At 47.0% G+C, this 21,983-nt stretch overlaps 1 protein-coding gene and 1 long non-coding RNA gene across 4 annotated transcripts in view; both read left to right on the forward strand.

Moving 5' to 3' along the window:
• Window positions 1-4: 4 nt before the first annotated feature.
• On the forward strand, window positions 5-6,850 carry LOC309539644. The gene is made up of 2 exons (XR_014222903.1): window positions 5-127; window positions 3,374-6,850. It is a non-coding gene; the product is annotated as an uncharacterized lncRNA (long non-coding RNA).
• A 2,987-nt stretch (window positions 6,851-9,837) lies between these two features.
• Window positions 9,838-21,983, forward strand: part of DEPTOR (DEP domain containing MTOR interacting protein) — a 60,389-nt gene continuing 48,243 nt past the window's right edge. The window contains exons 1-2 of one of the 3 annotated variants that reach the window (XM_082235798.1): window positions 9,838-10,242; window positions 11,111-11,206. In XM_082235798.1, the coding sequence (XP_082091924.1) occupies window positions 11,118-11,206 (89 nt within the window). In that variant the 5' untranslated portion in view covers window positions 9,838-10,242; window positions 11,111-11,117. Of the gene's footprint in view, window positions 10,243-10,521; window positions 11,207-21,983 lie in introns of those variants that run through there. The other 2 variants (XM_082235796.1, XM_082235797.1) reach the window with 2 other exon arrangements.

The following is a 21,983-nucleotide window of genomic DNA, read 5'->3' on the forward strand; positions in this document are numbered from 1 at the left end:
GTAACGGAAATAACGGCCTCCTCCGACGTCTCCTAGCAACGGCGCGCGGGGGAAAAGAGGCCCGCTCCAGAAGCGCGCCAAAAACCGCTCGGAGTAGGCGGGGCCTGGCACTCGACGTGTCTGATTGGTAGGTGGGAGGGGGCTTAAAGCTGCAAGGCTGTGATTGGGCGCGAATGTAAAATTTGCTGGCGCTCTTGCGGGTGTACTGAGCGCGCGGCTTTTACTTAAGGGTTGATTCTGTGGTTCTTGTGCATGTTCGGTGAAATAGAAGGTAGGAGGGAGGGAACTTTTTTTTATTTATTTTAATCCCTGTAAAATTTTAAGCTTCTGTGTTCTCTGTTTAAAAAAATTACTCCTAATCCAGGATTATTTCACTAGTGTTTAGTTGAGATTCCTGCATTGCAGGAGGTTGGACTAGGTAACCCCTATGGCAGTGTTTCCCAACCACTAGTGTGCCGCGAGATGTTGCCTGGTGTGCCGCGGGAAAAATTAAAAAATTTGAAAGATTTTTTTTTAAGTCAAATTTTCGATTGGGGCGCCGTCACTAGATGACCCCTGGGGTTCCCTCCCTCCCTCCCTCCCGCTCTGCGCCTCCCTCCTCCTCCTCCTCCGGGGAGGCCCTTCCTGGCTCTCGGCCAAGGCTTGGCGGCTGCCACTCACTCACTCGCTCGCCCACCCGTCCCTCCATCCCTGCACCCGGCCTCTCCCCCTCCGTCCCCGGCGCGGGGGCTGCCGGGATCCGTAGTCCCCTCGCCCTTGGGCTCCACGCCCGCGCGGGGTGCGCAAACTACGTTTCCCAGCATGGCCTGGCGGGCCGGGCGTTTTGTTTGAAGCGCTCTTCTCCCGGCCATGGAATGAGCGCAGTGGCCGGGCGGGCAGGGGCTCTTCCGCGCAGACCCCGCGCAGTCTGCCTGCGCCCCCGCGGAGATCGGGCGGCAGGATGGAGCCCGGGGATCCCCGCGGAGGCGGAGCGGCGGAGGCAGAGGCTGCCCCCCAGGTAGGGCTGCGTCGGGGGGTTTTTATTTTTACAATGCTGCATCCGCGCCGGAGGGGACGCATCGGACCGCGGGGAGACCCCTTGGCGGGCGTGCAAGGCAATGCATGCGTGCAGGCGTTGCATGGAGTGCAGTGCAATGCAATGGCAACGCGGCGCCCTGTATGCATGCATGCAACTTCCACCGGCGCTCCGGACTTGGCAGGTGAGGGGGGTCCCCAGTGGGCGGCAGAGAAAGCCGGGAGGGCGAAGGGGAGCCGGGGGGAGCAGCGCTGCTCCCCGAGCCGAGCCCGGGGGGAAACTTCGGCGTCGTTGCGCCGGGTGTTGGAAGCGGAGGCTGGCGGGGGCCCCTCACCTGCAAAACCTGGTCGCCTCTCATATATTTTGTGCATTGCATTCATCGCCCGCTTTCTCCTCCAAGGAGCTCCCGGGGGCGAGTGTGGTTCTCCCCATGTTATCCTCGCAACAACAGCCCTGCGAGGTGGGTCAGGCGAGTGGCCCAAGGGAGCACCCAGGGATTGTCCTGGCCAGGTGGGGTGATTTGAACCCTGCTCTCTGCCCGGTCTTCGTCCTCATTTAGCCCCCACATGTGCATGACTGTGCATGACTGAGGTTTTCCCCCCTCGTCTTGGCTATGGTGTGAGTCTGTGCTGTTAATTAATGGGGTTCTGCCTTCGGAGAAGATGAGCCAGCCCTCAAGGAGGTGATTATGTAATTTGCTAGCAATTCATGTCCCTCCCGGCATGACGCTGCGCGCTGACGTCACGGGGCTGTAATGGTGGTGTGCCTCAAGATTTTTTTCATGAAACAAGTGTGCCTTTGCCCAAAAAAGGTTGGGAAACACTGCCCTATGGTATCCTCCAACTGTACAATTCTGATTCTGTGTTGGATTATTTGCGATTAGCTTTCCTATTTCTACAGTATTCAAAACGCAATGCTCTTCGCAGTTTACAGTATCTTTAACTATTTGCACCACACAAGCAGAAATAAAAAAAAGAGCATGGAAGGGTTTTTGCTTTTTTAAAAAAAGAAAAGGAAAAAGGTTTTTCCATCTAGACTTGTGCATATTTATGCAAATGTTAATCCAGTGAATTCAGTGGAGTTTACATATAAACCAGATTGCCAGCTGACCATGAACAGGGCTTGGCGACTTAGCAGCTGCCAATGCAGTATCTTTAGAATTGGAATGGCATGATCCTGTCTGGCTGCAGCCAATAATCGTGTTGCAGCTTCCAGACCATTTTTCAGGGAAGACCCATGTAGAGCACATTGCAGTATATATTACCAGACTGCCTCTCCTTTTGAGTTTGGGAGCAGATTAAAGGCTGTATAAAGAACTATGTTTTGCTCTTCATGCGGCTTCCCCCTGTAGTGAACCACAGAGGTGCAGATTGGATCGTCTTGCTGGGCAGTGCAGAACAGTATTCCCAGGCTCTGGACCAGCCTCACCAAACTCAAGCTAGCCCCTGGATCCTCCTAAATGGAAGGACGGTCCATAGCTTTGTGTTTCGGCAGGAACTTTGGAGCACCTTTGGTCTTTTCAGCCTTGTTTCTGGCACAACTCCTGGCTCCTCTCTTGACAGGTGCTCACAGCTCTTGCGCCGAAGTTTGTGGGTGCCCACAACAAAGGGCTTCAACTTTGCCCATTGACTTTGTGGGGCCTCAGCCCCACAAATATATTATAGTGGGTTCCAAAGCATCCATGGCCTCCAGTGCTCACAGCTTAGCCTTGTGGGGTGGTCACACAGATGTGAAAGGAACAAGGGAAGCCTTGGGATGGGCAGAAGTGTCTTGCTGTTCCTTTGTTGCTGCCCACTTGCAGATTGCTGTGCCCTTCCTAGCCACACTGTTGAGGAAAATAGCAACTGCCTGACCGTTTGTGACCAACTAGGCAACCCTTTGTCCATCATTGAAGATCTTCTATTTCTCAAGGGGAGACCATTATAGTGCAGGGATAACCTTTGGCCTTCCAGTTGCTGTTGAACCCTCACTTTTTACTTCTCCCAGCCAGTATTACTAATGGGAAGGAATAGAGTGGCCTGAGAACATCTGTAAGACCACACATTCCCCACCCCTATTGAAAGGCACTCAGTCTCATTCTATGTCCAAATAAAGCCACATGGGGGCAGACTGTCACAGCACATACAAAGTGAAACCTGTTGCATTGACAAACATGATACACAACTAGAAATATACTCCAGAAAGCTCAGCAGATACTGACTGTTCATTTCCTGCTTGCTTTCACTGCTGGAGAAAGTTTGTGGCATGTACCTCCTCCTTACTGACTCTAGCAGCTGGATTCACTGGGAATGGGATCACACACTGGCTTGTGGTCTTCAGCATGTGATTGTCTCACTGTCTTAATTCATCTTTTTGCAGAACTGTAACTGTGAACATTGACTTACCTATTGCAGAAGGATGTGTGGGAAGGATAAGTGATGGCAAATACTTGTGCTGTCTGTGCATGTTTCAAGTGCTACTATGGCTTGAGTTTGCAGGATCACATTTGGTACACAGCTCCTTGCATGTACTTGTAGCATACTGTGATGCAGGTGGTGTAGAATACTTTGAAGGGTAAGTATGACTTAACATGTAGCATGTTTGTGGACTGCTGTAAAATGTACACATAGATATTTGGTTTGGATTTGGTTAGCAGCCACCAAAATGAAAGAACCAACGTTAATAATAATTTTCAGACTTTTAAAAGGCTTGGTGATGCTATAAAAAACAGAGGATTTTTGCCTCCTCTTTTGGTTTCTCGTGAGCCTCTGATCATATCAGTCAAGGCTGTTTGTGGCAAAAATGGAAGATGACTAGCACAGATAACTGTCATAAACTGAGGCAATTATAATGGGGCCGATTGACTTCTAGAGAAAGGAGGTGCTGAAAATTGCCCACAAACATATTGTGGGTTTGTCAATTGCCTAGTGTAGCTTGGCCTAAAAAGCTAGTTGCATTTGTTCTTTTAACCACAGGATGTCCCTTGTTTAGGTGTGACAAGTTTGTGAATTGTGTGTGACGTTAAACATGTTTTGGAAATAGAGCGGAGTGGACACAACCAGTGTGGTGGTCCTTGGTATTAGTAAGTATTGATGTGTATAGAATTAAAATTCTAAATTTTTAGAGCAGCACAGAACGGTTAGATAAGATATCCTCTTAAATAGCAATATAAACCACAAGCTATCCTCTTCAGTAGCAATACAAACTACAACAACTAACGTATGGGGACCATAATATCTACGGAGCAGATCCAAAATGCAGTAGAGACAACCAGCCCCACCCATCCAATATACAAGTGTGTATTTGTAGATAGCAACTGAAGTGAGAAGGGTGCTGCTATCTCCCCAACTTAAGCTCACATTAGAAGGTAACTAAATATAAGGCTTATTTGCACATAATTGCATACTGAGGGTATGATGGAAGGTTCACAGCATTAGCACTCCCAACAGATCCTGCAACCCTCATTAGATTTCTAGTGGGACCACGAAAGCCATAGACTGGTATTTTGCACAGAGTAAGTCACACTTTTGTCTCATGCAGGCCTAGTTCAAGACTGCCAATCTCTTGTTGTCAGGGCCTGGCTGGGCGAAAATTCTATTTCTCTTTTTCTAAACGTACGTCATAAAATGGCCTAGTTTGCACATAATGCTAAGCCATGGTTTGTTAGATTACTTCTCTGAAGCCATTATTTGTTGTTGGTTTATAATCCTTGGTTTGTTTTAGCTCTTGTGGCTTGGAGTTAAGTGCTGTCCAAGCATCTTTTCTTGATTTGTTTAGCCATTCCTCAGATCCTTACTGAGCTACAAAGGAACAAGGCAAGAGCAGCTGGAAAACAAAACAAAAAATGGAGATAAAGCTGTGGTTTATTTGATCATCTGAGGGACAACGTGTGGTTAACTCATGGTCTTTTAAAGAAACCATGGCTGGACATTAAGTGTGAATCAGGCCAGTGAAGTGACACTGTAACAACCAAATTGGGTAGTTGCAAAGTTGTGATTATCTCCCTCGCCCCCAAATTGCTTTTCCTAGGAGATAATCTCACACACATAAGGTTTGTTGTTTTGTAATAGGCAGAATAAAATAAAAGCTAAACATAATTGAAACTGGGGGAAAATGAAGTTCTAGTTGCACCTGATCAAAACGAAAACTAAACATTACATTTGATAGACTTCAAGTAAAAACAAAACTAGAGAACTGACATGATTTCATTAGATAAATGGAAGCAAAGCAAATAAACACATGGCAGAGAGTCTTATTTCTTTTGCTGAGCTGTCGTGCAATTACTTGCAACTGGTAAGTTTTTGAAGCGTTTGCACCAGCTTAATACATTTTGCTGCCTGTTGAGAAGGGTGATTTCTCCTACCCCAATCCAAAAACTGATTGAGTGGCAGTTGAATCTTGCTTCCATGCTATTGATGGACCACAGTCTTCCACGGCATTTGGAGGTAGTCAGCTTGCTTAGGTAATGTAAGGTAGTCCACAGGACCAGGGCAGGGAAGAGACCACTTGCCTCCACATTACCCTTCATCTGCTCCCTGGGACAGTCACTCTACTTTGACTGACGACAGAGTTACTCAGGGATGTTACATTGGACCAGGAAATAAGGCAGAAATAAGCAATGGGTTCTGGCTGCAGTGAAGCCACGGAAGGAAGGAAGGGAGTAAACTGTGAACATTTTGAGCAGCAACAAAAAGAAAAGGACATATGACAATACTCAGGGGGAAAATCAAATTATTTCTCATTAGTACAGGAAGTTTGAAACCGGTTTGTGGATTCCCAAAATACAACCCTTCTGGAACTCAGTTTGTCAAGAAATAGCTAAATTGTTAACCGTGTGGTCACTTCCCCACCTCAGTTTGTCTGAAGCGGGAGATGTACCCGCACACTGCAGAGAGATGGTGTCTCACTCAACGTTCGCTGCCAGTGGAATTATTACCAAACACTGGAAAGATTTAAATGGGGCTACCCTCTTAACCTGGTACAACAAACCGTGGGAGATAGCCTTATTGGGGAAAACTCACTTGCACTTTAAGAGTAGCAAGAGGGCAAAACAAATTATTTGTAATATGTTATGATGTTATTAATTATGTAAAGGATGACTTGCACAATTTTAACCTGTGACCAGCATTCAGATCCATGGTTGCTCTAAGATGACAATCTTCTCTCCCCCTTCCCAATATGCTCTCTATATACATCAGTGCATAAATCCAAGACAAATCTTTCTGTTTTCTGTTTATAGTTAAGAAATGTGTAAATAAACTCCTAATCGGTACCCTTCCTACCCCTGCATCCTGAATTTTTCTTTCGTCTATTGCATATTTCTGTATTAATTATTTTTTGAACTAAGTGCCTTCCACATTGTATGGTTATTCTGAATCTTTGTATTCCTTAAAATCAATAAAATTACTTTTTAGAGACCCAACATCTGGGAATAGTCTACCTTAATTGGTGTTACTCCAGCCATGCTAGCTGTAAGGCACCACTGAATTCATTAAATGTCAGAACAGCCATGATGGGTTTAAAATGGATGACCGCAGTTTAAAAGTCCAGCTGCGTGCAAGGTGCTTGGGAGTTTGAACCTTGAACCGAAGAGAATTGACAGCCAATGTGTGACTTTGGCACCTGAGTTGACGCTACTTGATAAGAAAAGCATGTCTGGTAAGATGCCAAGGAGACCATTATCAGACAGCACTGCTGATGGCAAAACCATAACAAACTTGGATTGTTTTGGGGAGAAATGTAGATATCTAATGTGTCTGCAACAGGGGCAGGGAACCTCACACCCAAGGCCAAATGTAGCCCTCCTAGAAAGTTTCTGGACTGATCGTTGTGAATCAATAAACCATTTCGTTACAATTGTCTCTTTTCCACTAGGGCAGGAGCATGTGTAAATTCAAACCCAGGTTAACTATTGGCACATGAGCTTTGTGCGAGAATGTGAAATACACAGGTTGTCTGCGAGAGCTCCCCAAATGCTTTTGTTATCCTTGTTGTACTTTCTGTATTTCATTTCCCTCTGGTCACGCTGTTTACAATTCTGCCCCCCCCCCCCAGTGTACGCTTGTAACTCAGGATAACATTTTATGCATCTGATGAAAGGCAATTTACTCCATGAAAGCTTGTGCCATAATAATAAATGTGCTAGGGTTCATAGAATCGTAGAGTCAGAAGGGACCCTGAGGGTCATCTAGACCAACCCGCTGAAATGCAGGAATCTCAGCTAAAACATCCATGGCAGGTGGCCAGCCAACCTCTGCTTAAAACCTCCAAGGAAGGAGAGTCATCACTTCCCAAGGTAGACCATTCCACTGGCAAATGGCTCTTACTGTCAGAAAGGTGGTATTCAGTTATTTCCCCCCCCCCCTTAAATAAGACACATCGAAATTAATGCACCTAAATCAGTCCTAAACATTTCACTAGGTCTACTGTGAGTAGGACTACTGTGGGACACAACCCCTAGTATTTAAGATGCTGCAAGGTCTTTGTTGTTTGGTTCTATTCGGTGTGGTTATTTTCTCACAATGGTGTGCAGTGTGGCACAAGCGTACCAGGATGAGTGGAAATGCATGCTGTCACTCAGAAGTCTACCTCAGCAAATGGACCTGTGTAATGCAGAGAGAATTAAAAGAAGCAGAGATAAAGGCAAGACTATGGCACTGTGGGTTAAACCACAGAGCCTAGGACTTGCCGATCAGAAGGTCGGCGGTTCGAATCCCCGCGATGGGGTGAGCTCCCATTGCTTGGTCCCTGCGCCTGCCAACCTAACAGTTCGAAAGCACGTGAAAGTGCAAGTAGATAAATAGGTACCGCTCCAGTGGGAAGGTAAATGGCTTTTCTGTGCACTGCTCTGGTTCGCCAGAAGCGGCTTAGTCATGCTGGCCACGTGACCCGGAAGCTGTCTGCAGACAAAAGCCGGCTCCCTTGGCCAATAAAGCGAGATGAACGCTGCAACCCCAGAGTCTGCCACGACTGGACCTAATGGTCAGGGGTCCCCTTACCTTTTATGCAGTGAAGCAGACCATGTAATCACAGGACACCTCTGGTACACATCTGGAATTAGAGGGCAGGAGTGTTCAAAGCAGAGGTCAGTTCAAAAGTTTGTAAACTGTATATCAGGCATGTCCAAGGGACTGATCTACTCCCAGTATTAAAAAAAAAAACTGGTAGTGATTTACCCATTGTCATTGGAGGGAGGAGGAGCATGCGTGGGGTGGATGAGTGGAAGGGGAGGGTTGCCAAGAAGAGTTTGGATTTGATATCCCGCATTATCACTACCCTAAGGAGTCTCAAAGCAGCTAACAATCTCCTTTCCCTTCCTCCCCCACTACAAACACTCTGTGAGGTGAGTGGGGCTGAGGGACTTCACAGAAGTGTGACTGGCCCAAGGTCACCCAGCAGCTGCATGTGGAGGAGCGGGGAAGCGAACCCGGTTCACCTAATTACGAGTCCACCGCTCTTAACCACTACACCACACTGACTCTGCCAAGGGTTGCTGAGCTTTTTGGGGGGAGGATTGAACAGAGTTGTTGAACTATTTTTGGGATGATCCTGCAATCTACCAGGGATCTACCGGTAGATCGTGATCTACTGGTTGGACATGCCTGCGGTATATATTACTGATGTACACACTCCAATCTCTAAGCAGTGCAAAATTCCAGATGTTTGCCCAGCCCTCTGTTTCCTTGGAATGAGGGGTATATATATTTCATGATATATGGTTTATCTGCATATATAAACAACCCGAGCTTATGAAGGAGGCGCTCACAGCATGAAGGTCTTGCTTTACCAAATAGGCAAAGTAGGCATTGGCCTATGGGGCCCCACAACAACTGACCAAAGTAATATTGATTTGATCTTGAAAGAAAATTATAAAAATGTATTAGGAGATAATTTGTGAGCCCCCCCCCCCCCCAGATTTTGACTGCCCTCTTCAGGGTTTACTCTGGCAGTGTTCCTCTTCCCAGACCCTCCAAGTGTCCCTATTTTCCAAGGACAGTCCCAGAATTACAGAAGCCATCCCAGTTTCTGATTTGATCCTGGAATGTCCTGCTTTTCCATCAGATGTCCCTATTTTCATTGGAGAAATTTTGGAGGGTATGTGACCCCTAGCCAAAGAGATAAATGACTATACATCTGAAGGCAGCCCTTCAGGGGGTCTTTTTTAATGTTTAATGTTTTTATATATGTTAAAAGCTGCTCAGAGTGGCTGGGGCAACCCAGTCAGATGGGCAGGGTACAAATAATAAAATTATTGTGGAATAACACCTCCCTATTTTCATCAGAGAAATGTCCTCCCCCTTTTGCTCCACAATAGCCCTGCGATGTAGAGGCAGATAAGTGTATGGCCCACGGTCACCCAGGGAGAGCTGAACGTGGACCATAGCTGTCAACTTTCAGATTTGAAAATAAGGGATCAGCAGCCTCGAAAATAAGGGATCAGCAGCCTCACCTGTCCCAGGGACAGTCTACGGGATATCTAACAATCCGGGATAGCAGCGGGAAACGGCGCTGGAATAAGGGAATTTCTCGGGGAAAAAGGGAAGGTTGACAGCTATGGCCTGGACCTTGCCAGCTCATGATCTCCCATTCTGCACCACCGCACTTGGCTGGCTGGCTGGCGGAGCCCCGATTGCCTTTCTGTTACTTATTCTTAGGAAGAAGAAACGCAGCGCAGCTTCTTAATCGACCGCGATCCCCCTTTGACCCATTTTTCTTTCCTCCTCCTCCCCCCCCCCCAGCTGTTGTGGAAGGAAGAAGAACAGGAAGAACTCAGTTAAGTCGAGGGGGGGAAGGGGAGGGGGGGACCCAAGCAGCTGGAGTTGCTTCCCCTGTTCGGCAGAAAGGCAGGCGCGCAGAAAGAAGCGCCGCCTCTCCATTTCGCTAGCCCGCTCTGCAATCTTGTGAAAGGTCGCTGGTGGTAAATGAAGAGGGGAGCCCTCCCTCCCTCTCTCCACCTCCCCTTTTAAGCCTTCCCAGCCCCAGCCCCCCCCCCCCCCGCCGCCGCCGCCCTTGCCCTGAACTGGATCATCCTGCGCCACAGCTGACATTGAGCGCACGCTTTGCGCAAGCAGCGCCTGTCCCCAGCCAGTGCCGGACGGAGGGGGTCGCTGGTGCCTCGGCTGGATCGCCTCTGCTGCAACCACGTGTCTCCCTCGCCAGCTGCCTGTCACACACCACAACAAGAAAGCCAGCGGGGGGATCTTTTTTGATCGCCTGCGGAAGGAACGCACGACTTTCCCCCAGCCCAGGTGAGTGGAAAGCCCGGGGTGGGTGGTTATAGTTTCTGTTTGAGCTTGGAGAGCCTCCGGTGGCTTTTCCTCCCGTGACTGATGATGCAAGAATGCAATTCTCCGGAGACAGAGAATCTGCTGTTATATTTCTCCCTGCGGCAGGATTAGAGGGGAAGGGAGAAAGGCTGCGTTCCCTTCGACCCGTCCGCAGCTAACATGCCCAAACTGACGCATGCAAAATTATTGCAACGTGAAATGAAGGGGGGAGAAGGGGGCTGGTGGGAGGAATCTGCCCAAGAGCGCTTGAATGCAAGGCTTGCAGGACGGATCGGAGCGAGGCAGCTCCTCGGTTCCTGCAAAGAAGAGAGGAGCGCGCGAGGAGAAAAGGGAAACTTGTGAAAGCCAGGAATAAAACGCGTTTGCGCGTTGCCAGTTGCGAAAGAGCTCAAGGGCGGGAGGTGAAACAGAGATGCAGCGAGCCAAAGGGCGACAGAAGTTTTAACTGAAGCGGGGCAGAAATGGTCTCTGGAGAGCGCAAAGCTTAGAGTGGAAGATGCCACTGTGAGGGACGGAGGGGAGGGGTTAGGCACAGAATTGGGCTGCTGGAGGGGGGCTCAGGGTAATGTTGAGGTTTCTCAGAGTTGAAAGGGACCCCGAGGGACATTTAGCCCAACCCCCTGCAATGCAGGTATATCAAGGTGGCCCATGTGGGGATCAAAGCCACGGCCTTGACGTTATCAGCACCACGTCCTAACCAACTGAGCAAACTGGTGTTTGGGAGGTTAGGTTGCAAAGCTTCAGCTTTGAGCACTGGAGAGGCTGAGGAAGGAATCCAAATCTGCTCCCTGTTAACCTTCTGGTTCTTGTGCGCACCTGGCCAGGTTAGTGGCGAGATGGAAGAAAGCAGCCTGGGCACCATGCAGCAGAGAGCGACCGAGCTGGAGCACATGGCGGAGGTCCTGCTTACAGGGGAGCAGCTACGGTAGGAGACCTGGACTTTTCCCTTTGCAAAAATGTCGTGAAAGTGAACTGGGGAGTGGGAGATCTTTTTGCTGATGGGGACAGGCGGGAGGAACCACTACTTGGGGGGCCTAACCACTACTTGGGGGGCTGCAGCGGGTTTCAGGGAGAGTTGCATGTGCCACTGCCCTGTACTCCCTAACCTCAGATGCACTGGGCAGGGCTGGCCCAAGACATTTCGGCCCCCAAGGTGCCCTTCCCATCAGGGAAGACAGGGTGGATGACAGTGGTTACATACGCTTCAGGTTACATACGCTTCAGATTACATACGCTTCAGGTTACAGACTCCACTAACCCAGAAATAGTACCTCGGGTTAAGAACTTTGCTTCAGAAATCGTGCTCTAGCGGTGCGGCGGCAGCAGGAGGCCCCATTAGCTAAAATGGTGCTTCAGGTTAAGAACACTTTCAGGTTAAGAACGGACCTCTGGAACGAATTAAGTACTTAACCCGAGGTACCACTGTACATCAGGAACAGGGGGTGAGGAAAGATTGACATCAGGATATGCTGGCCCTGGGGACCCTGCCACCTGAGGCGGTCACCTCCCTTGGCCTCATGGGTGGGCCGGCCCTGAGGCGGCATTGAAATTGGAAAACAGAAGAAGAAGAAGATAAATAGGGCTTGGGAAATACAGTGGTACCTCGGGTTAAGTACTTAATTCGTTCCGGAGGTCCATTCTTAACCTGAAACTGTTCTTAACCTGAAGCACCACTTTAGCTAACGGGGCCTCCTGCTGCTGCCGCGCTGCCGGAGCACGATTTCTGTTCTCATCCTGAAGCAATGTTCTTAACCCAAGGTACTATTTCAGGGTTAGCGGAGTCTGTAACCTGAAGCGTCTGTAACCTGAAGCGTATGTAACCCGAGGTACCACTGTCCTGTCCTGTCGCTTATGTCTTTTTATAAGGTTTACAGAGAAAATGAACACTCTCATGCATCCAATTTCATATGTGCATTCTTCAACGGCATGAATCACCATAGGCAAAACTTTTCAGGGTAGAGAAATGTCTTGCCGCGTCCTGCAGTATCTGTAATGTACTGTAATTTTGTGCAATTTTCAGTTCAGTTCAGTGAATTATTGCTGCATGGGTTATTTGACAGCAGGTCAGCCAACGAATTTAAAAAGGCAAAGGGAGGAGGAGGAGGAGGAAGAGTAAGAAAGGAAAGATAGTGACTGCATTCCTTGTATGCCCTGAGTGTTTAGCATGGGCAGCTGCTTATATCAGACCAAACCTGTTAATCACGCTGAGCTCCCTTCAGGCTGCATAAAGTCCAGGTCATAAGATAAGACAGGAAAGCGAGTAATCAGAATGCAGGTCTTAGCATCTCTTGGGCATTAAACTCATTATGGAAACTCTATTCATCTTTCATGCGGTCCCAAATTAATTAATTCCCCCAAAGAATGAATGGGAAAGTGCCAATACCACAGCAGTACATTTAATTTTGGAAGATTGCTCCCTTAAACCCAATCCTGAACACGTTTCCTGAAAAGTTGATCTCAGTAGGATTTACTTCCAAGGAAGAAGGATCACATCTTAAGCAGAATGACGATGTTTTTACCCACCCATTTCCTTCCCTATTTTTAAGAACTAGCGTGTAACGGTGGTGGTGGTGGATTCTGCAGGTGCAGAAGTCATCATAATACAACTTTCTAACATGTGGTTCGAGGGGAAATGATTGTGTGTTTCTATGAATTAGGGGGAAAGCACATATCCAGACTCCCCTTATCTGTATAATAATGTGTGGTTTGGGGCCTTTCCATATATATTTTTTAAAAAAACTTCACTTCTCTTTAAGCAATTAAATACTGATCCTTTCTCTCTTAGCAATGTAAATCTCCTTAGGAAAGCCTTCCTGGATCAGACCAAAGCCCGTCTAGTCCAGCATCCTAATCTCTCAGTGGCCAATCAGATGCCTACAGAAAGTTTGCAAGCAGGACAGGAGTGCAGCAACACTCTTCCCACTTGAACTCCCCAGAAACTGGGTGTTCAAAGAAGAGGCATACTGGAACTCGTTCTTGGCCACCATGGTCAGAAGCTATTATCCTCCACAAATTTGCCAAATTCATCTTAAAGCCATCTTGGTTGGTGGCCGGCCATCGCTACCTCTTGCGGCAGTGAATAGAATAGAATAGAATAGAATAGAATAGAATAGAATAGAATAGAATAGAATAGAATTTATTATTTTTACCTCGTCCTTCTGGCTGGGTTTCCCCAGCCACTCTGAGCGGCTTCCAACAGAGTATTAAAATACAGTGGTCTGTTAAACATTAAAAGCTTCCCTAAACAGGGTGTCTTCTAAAAGTCTGGTAGTTGTTCTTCTCTTTGACATCTGGTGGGAGGGCGTTCCACAGGGAGGGCGCCACTACCGAGAAGGCCCTCTGCCTGGTTCCCTGTAACTTGGCTTCTCGCAGTGAGGGAACTGCCAGAAGGACCTCAGCAGTGGACCTCAGTGTCCAGGTAGAACGATGGGGGTGGAGACGCTCCTTCAGGTATACTGTTCCATAGTTTAAGTATTATATGAAGAAGTACTTTGTTTTGTCTGCCCTGAATTAAGTTTCAACATTCAGCTTCATTGGATGGACCCCAGTTCTAGTATCATGACAGAGAGGTTTTTACCGTCCACCTTCTCCAACCTCAGTGCATATCCTTTTAGAAAATACTTGCGTAAATACGGGCCTTTTGCCAGTAGCCTGTACAGATAATAGATGGAGAGAAATCTATTTGTTGCCTTTCATTTTCCGAAGGAAGAGGTATGTGCTACAGTACGGAGGAGAGGATGGGGAAGGACACAGCCTAAAAATAAATACATACACATAACATACACATCTAAAGAGCAAAAGCTCCACAGAATGGCAGGGGACCAGAAATAGCCTTTGTTGGGGAGGGAATCAAAAGCTCTGAATATTTATAGGAGTCGGCAGAAGAAGAACCAAAAGTTCACAAAATGGCAAAGGGAAGGAATTGTGTTACCAAGGGCAAAAGCCGATAGGTGTCTTTGACACTTGCCTGCCATTTTCCTGGCAATAAAAAAAAAAGATGAATAACCACGTAAGAAAAAGTAGCATATCTATTGCTGAGAAATGAAGGTATAAACTTTGTAAGCTAAATTAACAGCTTCTAGGGATTATCATAAAGAAACCGTTGTGGGAAGAACTTTGTAACACTACTAAATTTTGCATCCATTGCAAGGAAATATGCTTGGGGATGGCTGAGGAATTTGATCGTTGCAGATTTTAATATGAACTGTGCTTTCTTGTTTAATGTGTGGTTGCAAAATACTGTGACAACAGGATGAAATGGATTTATGAAAAATCTATAAGAAACTGATCTGGGTCTGAAATAGTCTGATCCGTCCATCCCTAAATTTATTTCAAAACTCTGTGGCGCATACGTCGAATTTTACAAAAAAGATTCAAGGACAGCTTGTTGACATGCTGTAGTGAGGCAGGTGGACTGGTGTCTATAAGTGGTTAAAAGTGTTTTAACCAGTGTTGCATTTTTAATATGAGCGGCATGGTGGAATAAGCAATGGAATTGGGTAGGGCAGAAACAGGTGTACAATTTGCCTTGGGCATCAGTGGCCACAAGGTAGAATAGTTTCTACTAGTAAACTTCTGGCTGATTGAAAGGCAAGGATTTCTGACTCCCAGTCATTGAACAGTAGTAAATACACCTCTCTTTTGTTTTAATTCTCTGGAACGGTTAATCTTTTGCTAACCGTTTATTTCTGAGATTCAAGGCTGGCACAAGAGATTGTGCCATAGACTCCTCTTTGTGGCAATAGCAGCAACACGGCTATTCTCTTCCTTCCATCCCATTTCTTCTTCTCCTCTCTCCCCCCCCCCCATCCCTCTTTCCCCTCCCCATTTTTGGGGTGGAGAGCTATTCCATTATCTGCAGCAACACAGGTATCTTCTCTGCCACCTTCTCTTTCTTGCCTCTCTCTGAGAAACAGGGTCCAGGCGTTCCAGGCGAGTTTGCAACAGTCCATAGAAAGGCTTTTAAAAACAAATTTAAAAGCTTTAAAATGATTCTAAGTTTGAAAAAGCCGCAGCAGTGCCACAGGTATTCTCTTGACCACCTCGCCCAGAATGCCTGTATCCAAAGATCTTGTTAAATCTTGTTTTGCTTTGTTATGGAAACTGTGCATCTTTGGAAAGAGGAACATGGGAAGAAGAGAGGAAGTGTCAAAGACTATTTTTTATTTTTATTTTTAGTATATGTGCTGCCGAAGCGAGCACGTCAAAGACTAGCCACTCAAGCGTATCAATAATCAGTGGAGATTTTTATACTGAAGTCAACAAACTGTCTGCATCAGGATTCTGGAGTCATTCTATACCCTTCAACAGGACACCACTAACATTCCAACCCAATAGAGAATTGTTTGGAAGTAAAGTCCACCCCAAAGTATTTAAAAACAGATCATAGTGTGCATAGTCAGCAATAGAAATAAATGCAAACATGCTGAATTAGCATATTTTGAGTGTCAAAGTGCTTCATAAACTCCTTTATTTGAAGGAGTTTTCTATCTGAAGGGTCAAGGCCAAGTCTGGTTTAACAACAACAAAAAAAGAACCATAAAAAGGGAGAGAAGAGGCTTTGATTTTTTCTCATCTACAGTGATCACCTGTTTGTCGGACTGAGGAGGCTCACAGCTCACCTGGTCACAGGTGATCCCACTGTGGTCTTTCCATTTAAATTTGAGCGATTGTTTCTAACTTTTCATCTGTGCATTTTAATTAGCACATAGAAATTTCGTTCAACTGTTTTGTTACCTTGTTGTTTTTGGTGGAGCATTTCCTCTTTATCATATTTTAAAGTGTTGTTATTTACACAAGTTCACATGGAACCAGCGACTGCCATTTTGCCAACTTGTTTGGGCTCATTTGGAAGGCTTTCAAGGGGGTGGGAAGCTTCTTCACAGTTCGCCTGTTGTTTGATCTCTGCCAGACTAATAGCTTTAGATATCGTGGTGGAGAAATATATTCAAATGGGGTTGTGTGGTGCTGTTTTATCAGCAGTCTCCATCTGTAGGGTAAGAGTGAAATTCTCTAAGGAACAAGGTGATAGTGTTACCGTTGCATTTTAAAAGCACTTGGCTCTACAAGCATAGCCACATGCCTGTGGACCTCCCAATAATTAAAAGAAACCCCAGGCATTTGCAAGTGATCGATAAAATTCTTGACTGAGCTTAACAAATCATTTTCAAGGAAAGGGTGGCTATTAGAAAACTGTTCCTTAATTGCAAGCAATCCACTACCCAATCAGAATAGTTAACGGCAAGAATCTCCTCTTCAATATGTTGAAAAGCCACATTCCACGTAGCATTTATAATCCCAATTGACATGCAACCAGCCCTCGTTTACAACAGGTTTTATTACAACTAGATTTATACTTCACCTTAAATTGAATTGAATTTTGCTGGCAAGCAACACGAGATCAAGTTTGTTCTAATGAAGGTCTTGTAAAATGGCTGGCATTAAGTTTCTCTCTCCCTGTCTCTCTCTCTCTCTCTCTCTCTCTCTCTGTGTGTGTGTGTGTATATGTGTCTGTGTGACATAAGAATGAGTGCGTGCATATGTGAATTTCACTGCTCCCTGAACATCCTCCTCATTTCTTCCCATCCTCATACAGCATGGGGTTTTGCCCCATCTCGTTCTCATGTGGTCGGGTGTGGAGGACTCCCTGGTCCTGAATGGGGCAACTGTGCCCCTGAAGGACTAGATGTGCAGCCTGGGAGTCATTTTGGACTCACAGCTGTCCATGGAGGCGCAGGTCAATTCTGTGTCCAGGGCGGTTGTCTACCAGCTCCATGTGGTACGCAGGCTGAGACCCTACCTGCCCGCAGACTGTCTTGCCAGATTGGTGCATGCTCTAGTTATCTCCTGCTTGGACTATTGCAATGCGCTCTATGTGGGGCTACCTTTGAAGGTGACCCGGAAACTACAATTAATACAGAATGCGGCAGCTAGACTGGTGATTGGGAGTGGCTGCCGGGACCATATAACACCGGTCCTGAAAGAGCTAATTTGGCTTCCAGTTCATTTCCGAGCACAATTCAAAGTGTTGGTGCTGACCTTTAAAGCCCTAAACAGCCTCAGTTCTGTATACCTGAAGGACCATCTCCACCTCCATCGTTCAGCCCGAACACTGAGGTCCAGCTCTGAGGGCCTTCTGACTGCGAGAAGTGAGGTTTCAGGGAACCAGGCAGAGGCGCCCGCCTTGTGGAACGCCCTCCCATCAGATGTCAAGGCAATAAACAAACATCACTTTCTACTGCTATCTAAACAACTTTGGAAAGGTGCTAAATTCTTTGCCGTCATGTTTTCCTCACAACAAGGAGTTCCATGGCTCAGCTTTCCTCAAATTTGTTCCGAAGGTATTGTGACTCAGCTGCCCCGTTTTAGGCAGAATTTGCTGAGCCAGGTATTCTAAGTGGAGAAGACTTGAAATATATATTTTCCCTTGCTATCCCTTGAAGTATTTTACCCATCTCCTGTCATTTCTTCTCCCATTCCCCTTTCGTACTCAAATTGTACCTTATTCCCACCTTCCAAATGGCCAATTTCACCCCTCCTCCTCGGTCCAATTTCTTACTATAAGAGTTTCCCTCTCTTTATTTCTCCCTCCTTTCCCTACCCTGTTTGCTTGGTGATTAAATATTAACTTTTATTTCACTTTCTGATTTCCTTCCACTTCTCCTTTGGCCCTTTCCCCTCCAGGGAGCGAGAACTTCATTTCTACCTCCCTCCTTGAGCATCTGTCTCCCAGCCACCTCTGCACAGCATATAAGGAGCTGCTGGTACTGACATTCATCCAACCAAAAGACACTGTGGTGGCACTTGAAGCTCAAGGCTCACCAGTGGTGGCTCACTGTTTGAGGAACACAGAGTCTCTCCATGGCTGAGACTCAGCTAGAAAGAGGAACGTGGTGTGAGAAAGCATCAAACACCAGCTGCAGTCAGCTGCCAGAATTATGTAACTAGCTTTTCCTAAGCAAGGAGCATTGTGTCTTTGAAATGCCTCCTCCTAAAGCTCCTAGACCGTGTGTTTTCTGCCAGCTGGCTTTTGTGTGTCAAATAAAAGGCCACACAAAATCTGGGATGCCATCTTCCTGTTTTTCGTTGTGAGAGCGTGGCAGCCATTTTGGTTGCTGCAATTTCACGCCATGGTTCCCCCTCCCCCCCCCAAAAGACCCCCACACTTTTTCAGGCATGGCACCTTAAAACGCACAATCGGGTAAAAAGCATGTTGCGAAATTGTGGCAACCAAAATGGCCGACGTATTCTTGCGATAAAAAACAGGATGCCCCGGTTTTCCTGGGACACTTGTGGGGGTATATTAAAACATTGTCACTGAAAATATATTGGGGCTTATGGGCTAAGGGTTTGCCATACCTCTTCTAACACAATTCAGTTAATACCGTAGCTCCAAACCAAAATGGCTGCACTGCTTCATCTGTGAAATAACTTAAAAGCAAACTTCTTCCAAATAACCTAAGTGCTTTCTGGTGTCACTTTACTCTTCTGTGAACAGTTAGGAACACATGAAGCATCTTCTTCTGAGTCAGAACATTGGTTCATCGAACTGTGCAGGATTTTGGACAGGTGACTTTCTCAACTCCCCACTTTGAGATGCCAGGGATATTGAAACTTGGACCTTCTCTGGAACTGAGCCAAAGCCCTTCTTCAAATTATCCAAGCATTACCCAGTCTTGCTTTATTTTAAAATACATTTTCTAGAACACCTATTTCAAGGTCTAGGCTGAAATCCTATCTCTTTCCGTACAGCCAAAAGTGCTTTAAAAAGCTGCAAAGAACTGTGGCCCAAGCCTCTTGCCTTTCGTACGCAAAAATAGATGTGGAAACATTTATACGGTGTCCATACAGTCTGCTTAGCACCAGCACTAATTTTAATGTGTCAATTCCTTGTTTGGGTCCAAACTGACAGTGATCTAACTGCATGTAACATGCTGATCACATAGCAAGTGACACTCATGAGAACTATATTCTCCTTGTCTCTTCCTCAGAAGCCAGTTATGGCTTGGAATAATAGGAAGTTCCAGTCATGGTCGTGGGATATGTAGCTAGAAGCCTGAGCTATATATACTGTACATAGTGACAGTTCAGATCCCGGTTGCTCTTCAGAAAATGTTGCTAGAGAGCAAAGGGTCAACTTGGATTCCCTAGTCAGGAGTGAGTGGATGTCATGGACTGGCTGGAAGCAGAGGAGTGGTGGGAGGCAACAACTGGGGAACCCCCCAGGGAAGAAGGCTCAGTTCCAGGGGGTTGGTGGTGGGACAACAATGAGTGGTCAGAGGGAGAAGAGGGGGCAGACGGGGAAGAGGTGGTGTCAGAAGCTGAAGAGGCAACAGGGTTTAGTGAGCAGGAAGAGGCTGTGGCAGAGAGCAGTCCAGACTCAGAGGCAGGAGAGGAGAAGGGCCAGAAGACAGAGATGGTATGGCCTGCAACATGAGCAGGCCTGCAATGCTCTGGGACAGCCTTGTAGCTGCCACGGAGTCCTGATGTGCTGGTCCCGGGGGCTAACTGAGAGGCGAGGTCCGATTCCAGTCTGAGGTCAATGGTGCGGTATGGAGGCTGTCCATCAAAGCTGTAGCTGGGTCCAAGGCAGGGAGTCGGGTGGGGTCAGGAACTCTGGCAGAAGAGCAGGACAGGGTGCAGACGGGAACAGGCTAGCAACAACATTGCTCCGGCAACCTGAGACTGGGGCTGACTGGCTTTTATCTGCCCCGAGGCATAGGGCGACCCCGGTCCACAGGTGACTCGCCTCTCCTGGCCTGGAGGCGAGCACTCCTCCTGCGGGAACTTAGTTCCCTCCGCCTCTCTGCCCTGAGCCTCTGCAGCTCAGGAGAGGCTGGAGGGTTACTGGACCCAGAGGCAACCCCCTCTTCCCCTGACGGGGCTGAGAGTGGAGCACCTGCAGGCAATGCGTCCTCCATCACCTCAGGGGCCAGAGCAGACTCAGCTGGTGCCTGCACCTGAGGATCCAGCACAGGTGAGGACCCTTCAGGCTGAGGCCCCAGCCCCGGCTCAGCTGGTTCTGGAGGCGGGGACCCCTGTGCAGGCTGGGATTCCTCAGGTTCAGCCTCTGAGTCTGAATCCCAGGCCATCACACCTGAGCCCAGTCCTGATGTAACGCTGCAGTCCCCCAATAAAATAACACAAGGGTACTCCACCATGTTCAAGACCTCCTCCACCAGCTTAGGCAGGAAAACTATGGGGCAACTACAATGTAGTTCAAGCAAATATTGAGGGGAAGGCCTTTTGAGTTCCTCACTGTAGTGCTTCGGCTATGGAGCATATTTGGCAGAAGAGGAAAATCCCAGGCCAGGAAGCTCATACCAAGAGATCCTGAAGAGCCCTCAGCATCCATCCTCCCGATTGCCCATGCTTGCTTGGGCTGGTGGCAATTGTACTTCAGCAACATCTGCAGGGCCAAAGGTTCCCCAGCCTTGCTAGAAATATATAGGGACAGTAAAAAAAAAAAAAAAGTCTTAGATACCAGTCACCACATTTGCACCTCAGATCATGATGTTTGAACCTCCTGCTATACTTACCTGTGCATGTATATATTACAGCATACATCCACAACATTTTCCTGTAGCTCTGGATGTAGTTAACGTAACTTTTGGCAGCTGGGTATCACAAATAATGTGGTAATGAGAAGCTTGTTAACACTTATGTGGAAGAATTATTCCTGGCTGCTGCCGACATTCAAACTCATTTAATAGACACACTGGAGTGTGTTTATTTGTTTTAACATATGGCACTGGAAAACTGATTCCGTGTTTCCTCATGTTTTTATTTTCCGTCAGGCCAAGAACCAGTTTCACCATCTGCCAGGCCTACAACAGTCTTTAAGTACTTTGAGTGTGTCTCTGTTGGAGAGTTAAACTTGTGTAACCATCATCTCTCCTTTGCAAGTAACTCCGGTCATTTTAGTTCTGTGAGGGGACCTAGAGATCTCTAGCAGAGGATACATTGGCTGAAGCAAGGACAGTTAAGCTGGAATAAAATCAAAATTCTAAGGACGTTCACACTCAGTATGTGTGTACAGTCATACCTCGGGTTACAGACGCTTCAGGTTGCGTTTTTTTTCGGGTTACGGACTGCTGCTGCGGGTTGCGAACACTGCGGGTTGCGAACGTGCATCGCGCACATATCACGTTCGCAACCTGAGCATCCACTGCACTTGAATACTTGAGCTGAAACGCTTGTATAGTTATTCACATGAGCGTACACTCTGAGTACCTGTGTACACAGTACCTGAGCTGTGCAAACTAACAAGTGTGTGTTCTTTCACGCAAACACTTGTACATGGGTAGAGACAGCCGTGTTCAGTGTGATGTGTGAAGAAGCCTATTGTCTGCCCTCCTTTTTCCATTCTCAGACTGTCCTTGTGTTTTCTTTATTAAATTTTCCTATTCAGGTCTATATTTGCTGCTGCTTCCATGATCTCCAGACACCAGAGAGCGAGCTACTTTTTAAATGAAAGGGGGACAGGGGGGAACAGGGCCCCTCCACCACATCTGGCCTCCCTGTGGCTCCCGTCTTGTGTATAATTGTGTTTTCCTAGTAGTGTCAGGGGAAGCGGGGACATTGCTCACTTTCCAAAAGAGATGCCAAGGCTCAGGCCTGTGTGGGAGTCTTGCCATCTTCCCTGGAAGGAAGCCTGCTTGCTTCTTAATTCTAAATGCTTCTAATTCTTAGTTGTTGCTTTT

Source organism: Podarcis vaucheri (assembly GCF_965113315.1).
Source record: "Podarcis vaucheri genome assembly, chromosome: 8".
Lineage (NCBI taxonomy): Eukaryota > Metazoa > Chordata > Lepidosauria > Squamata > Lacertidae > Podarcis > Podarcis vaucheri.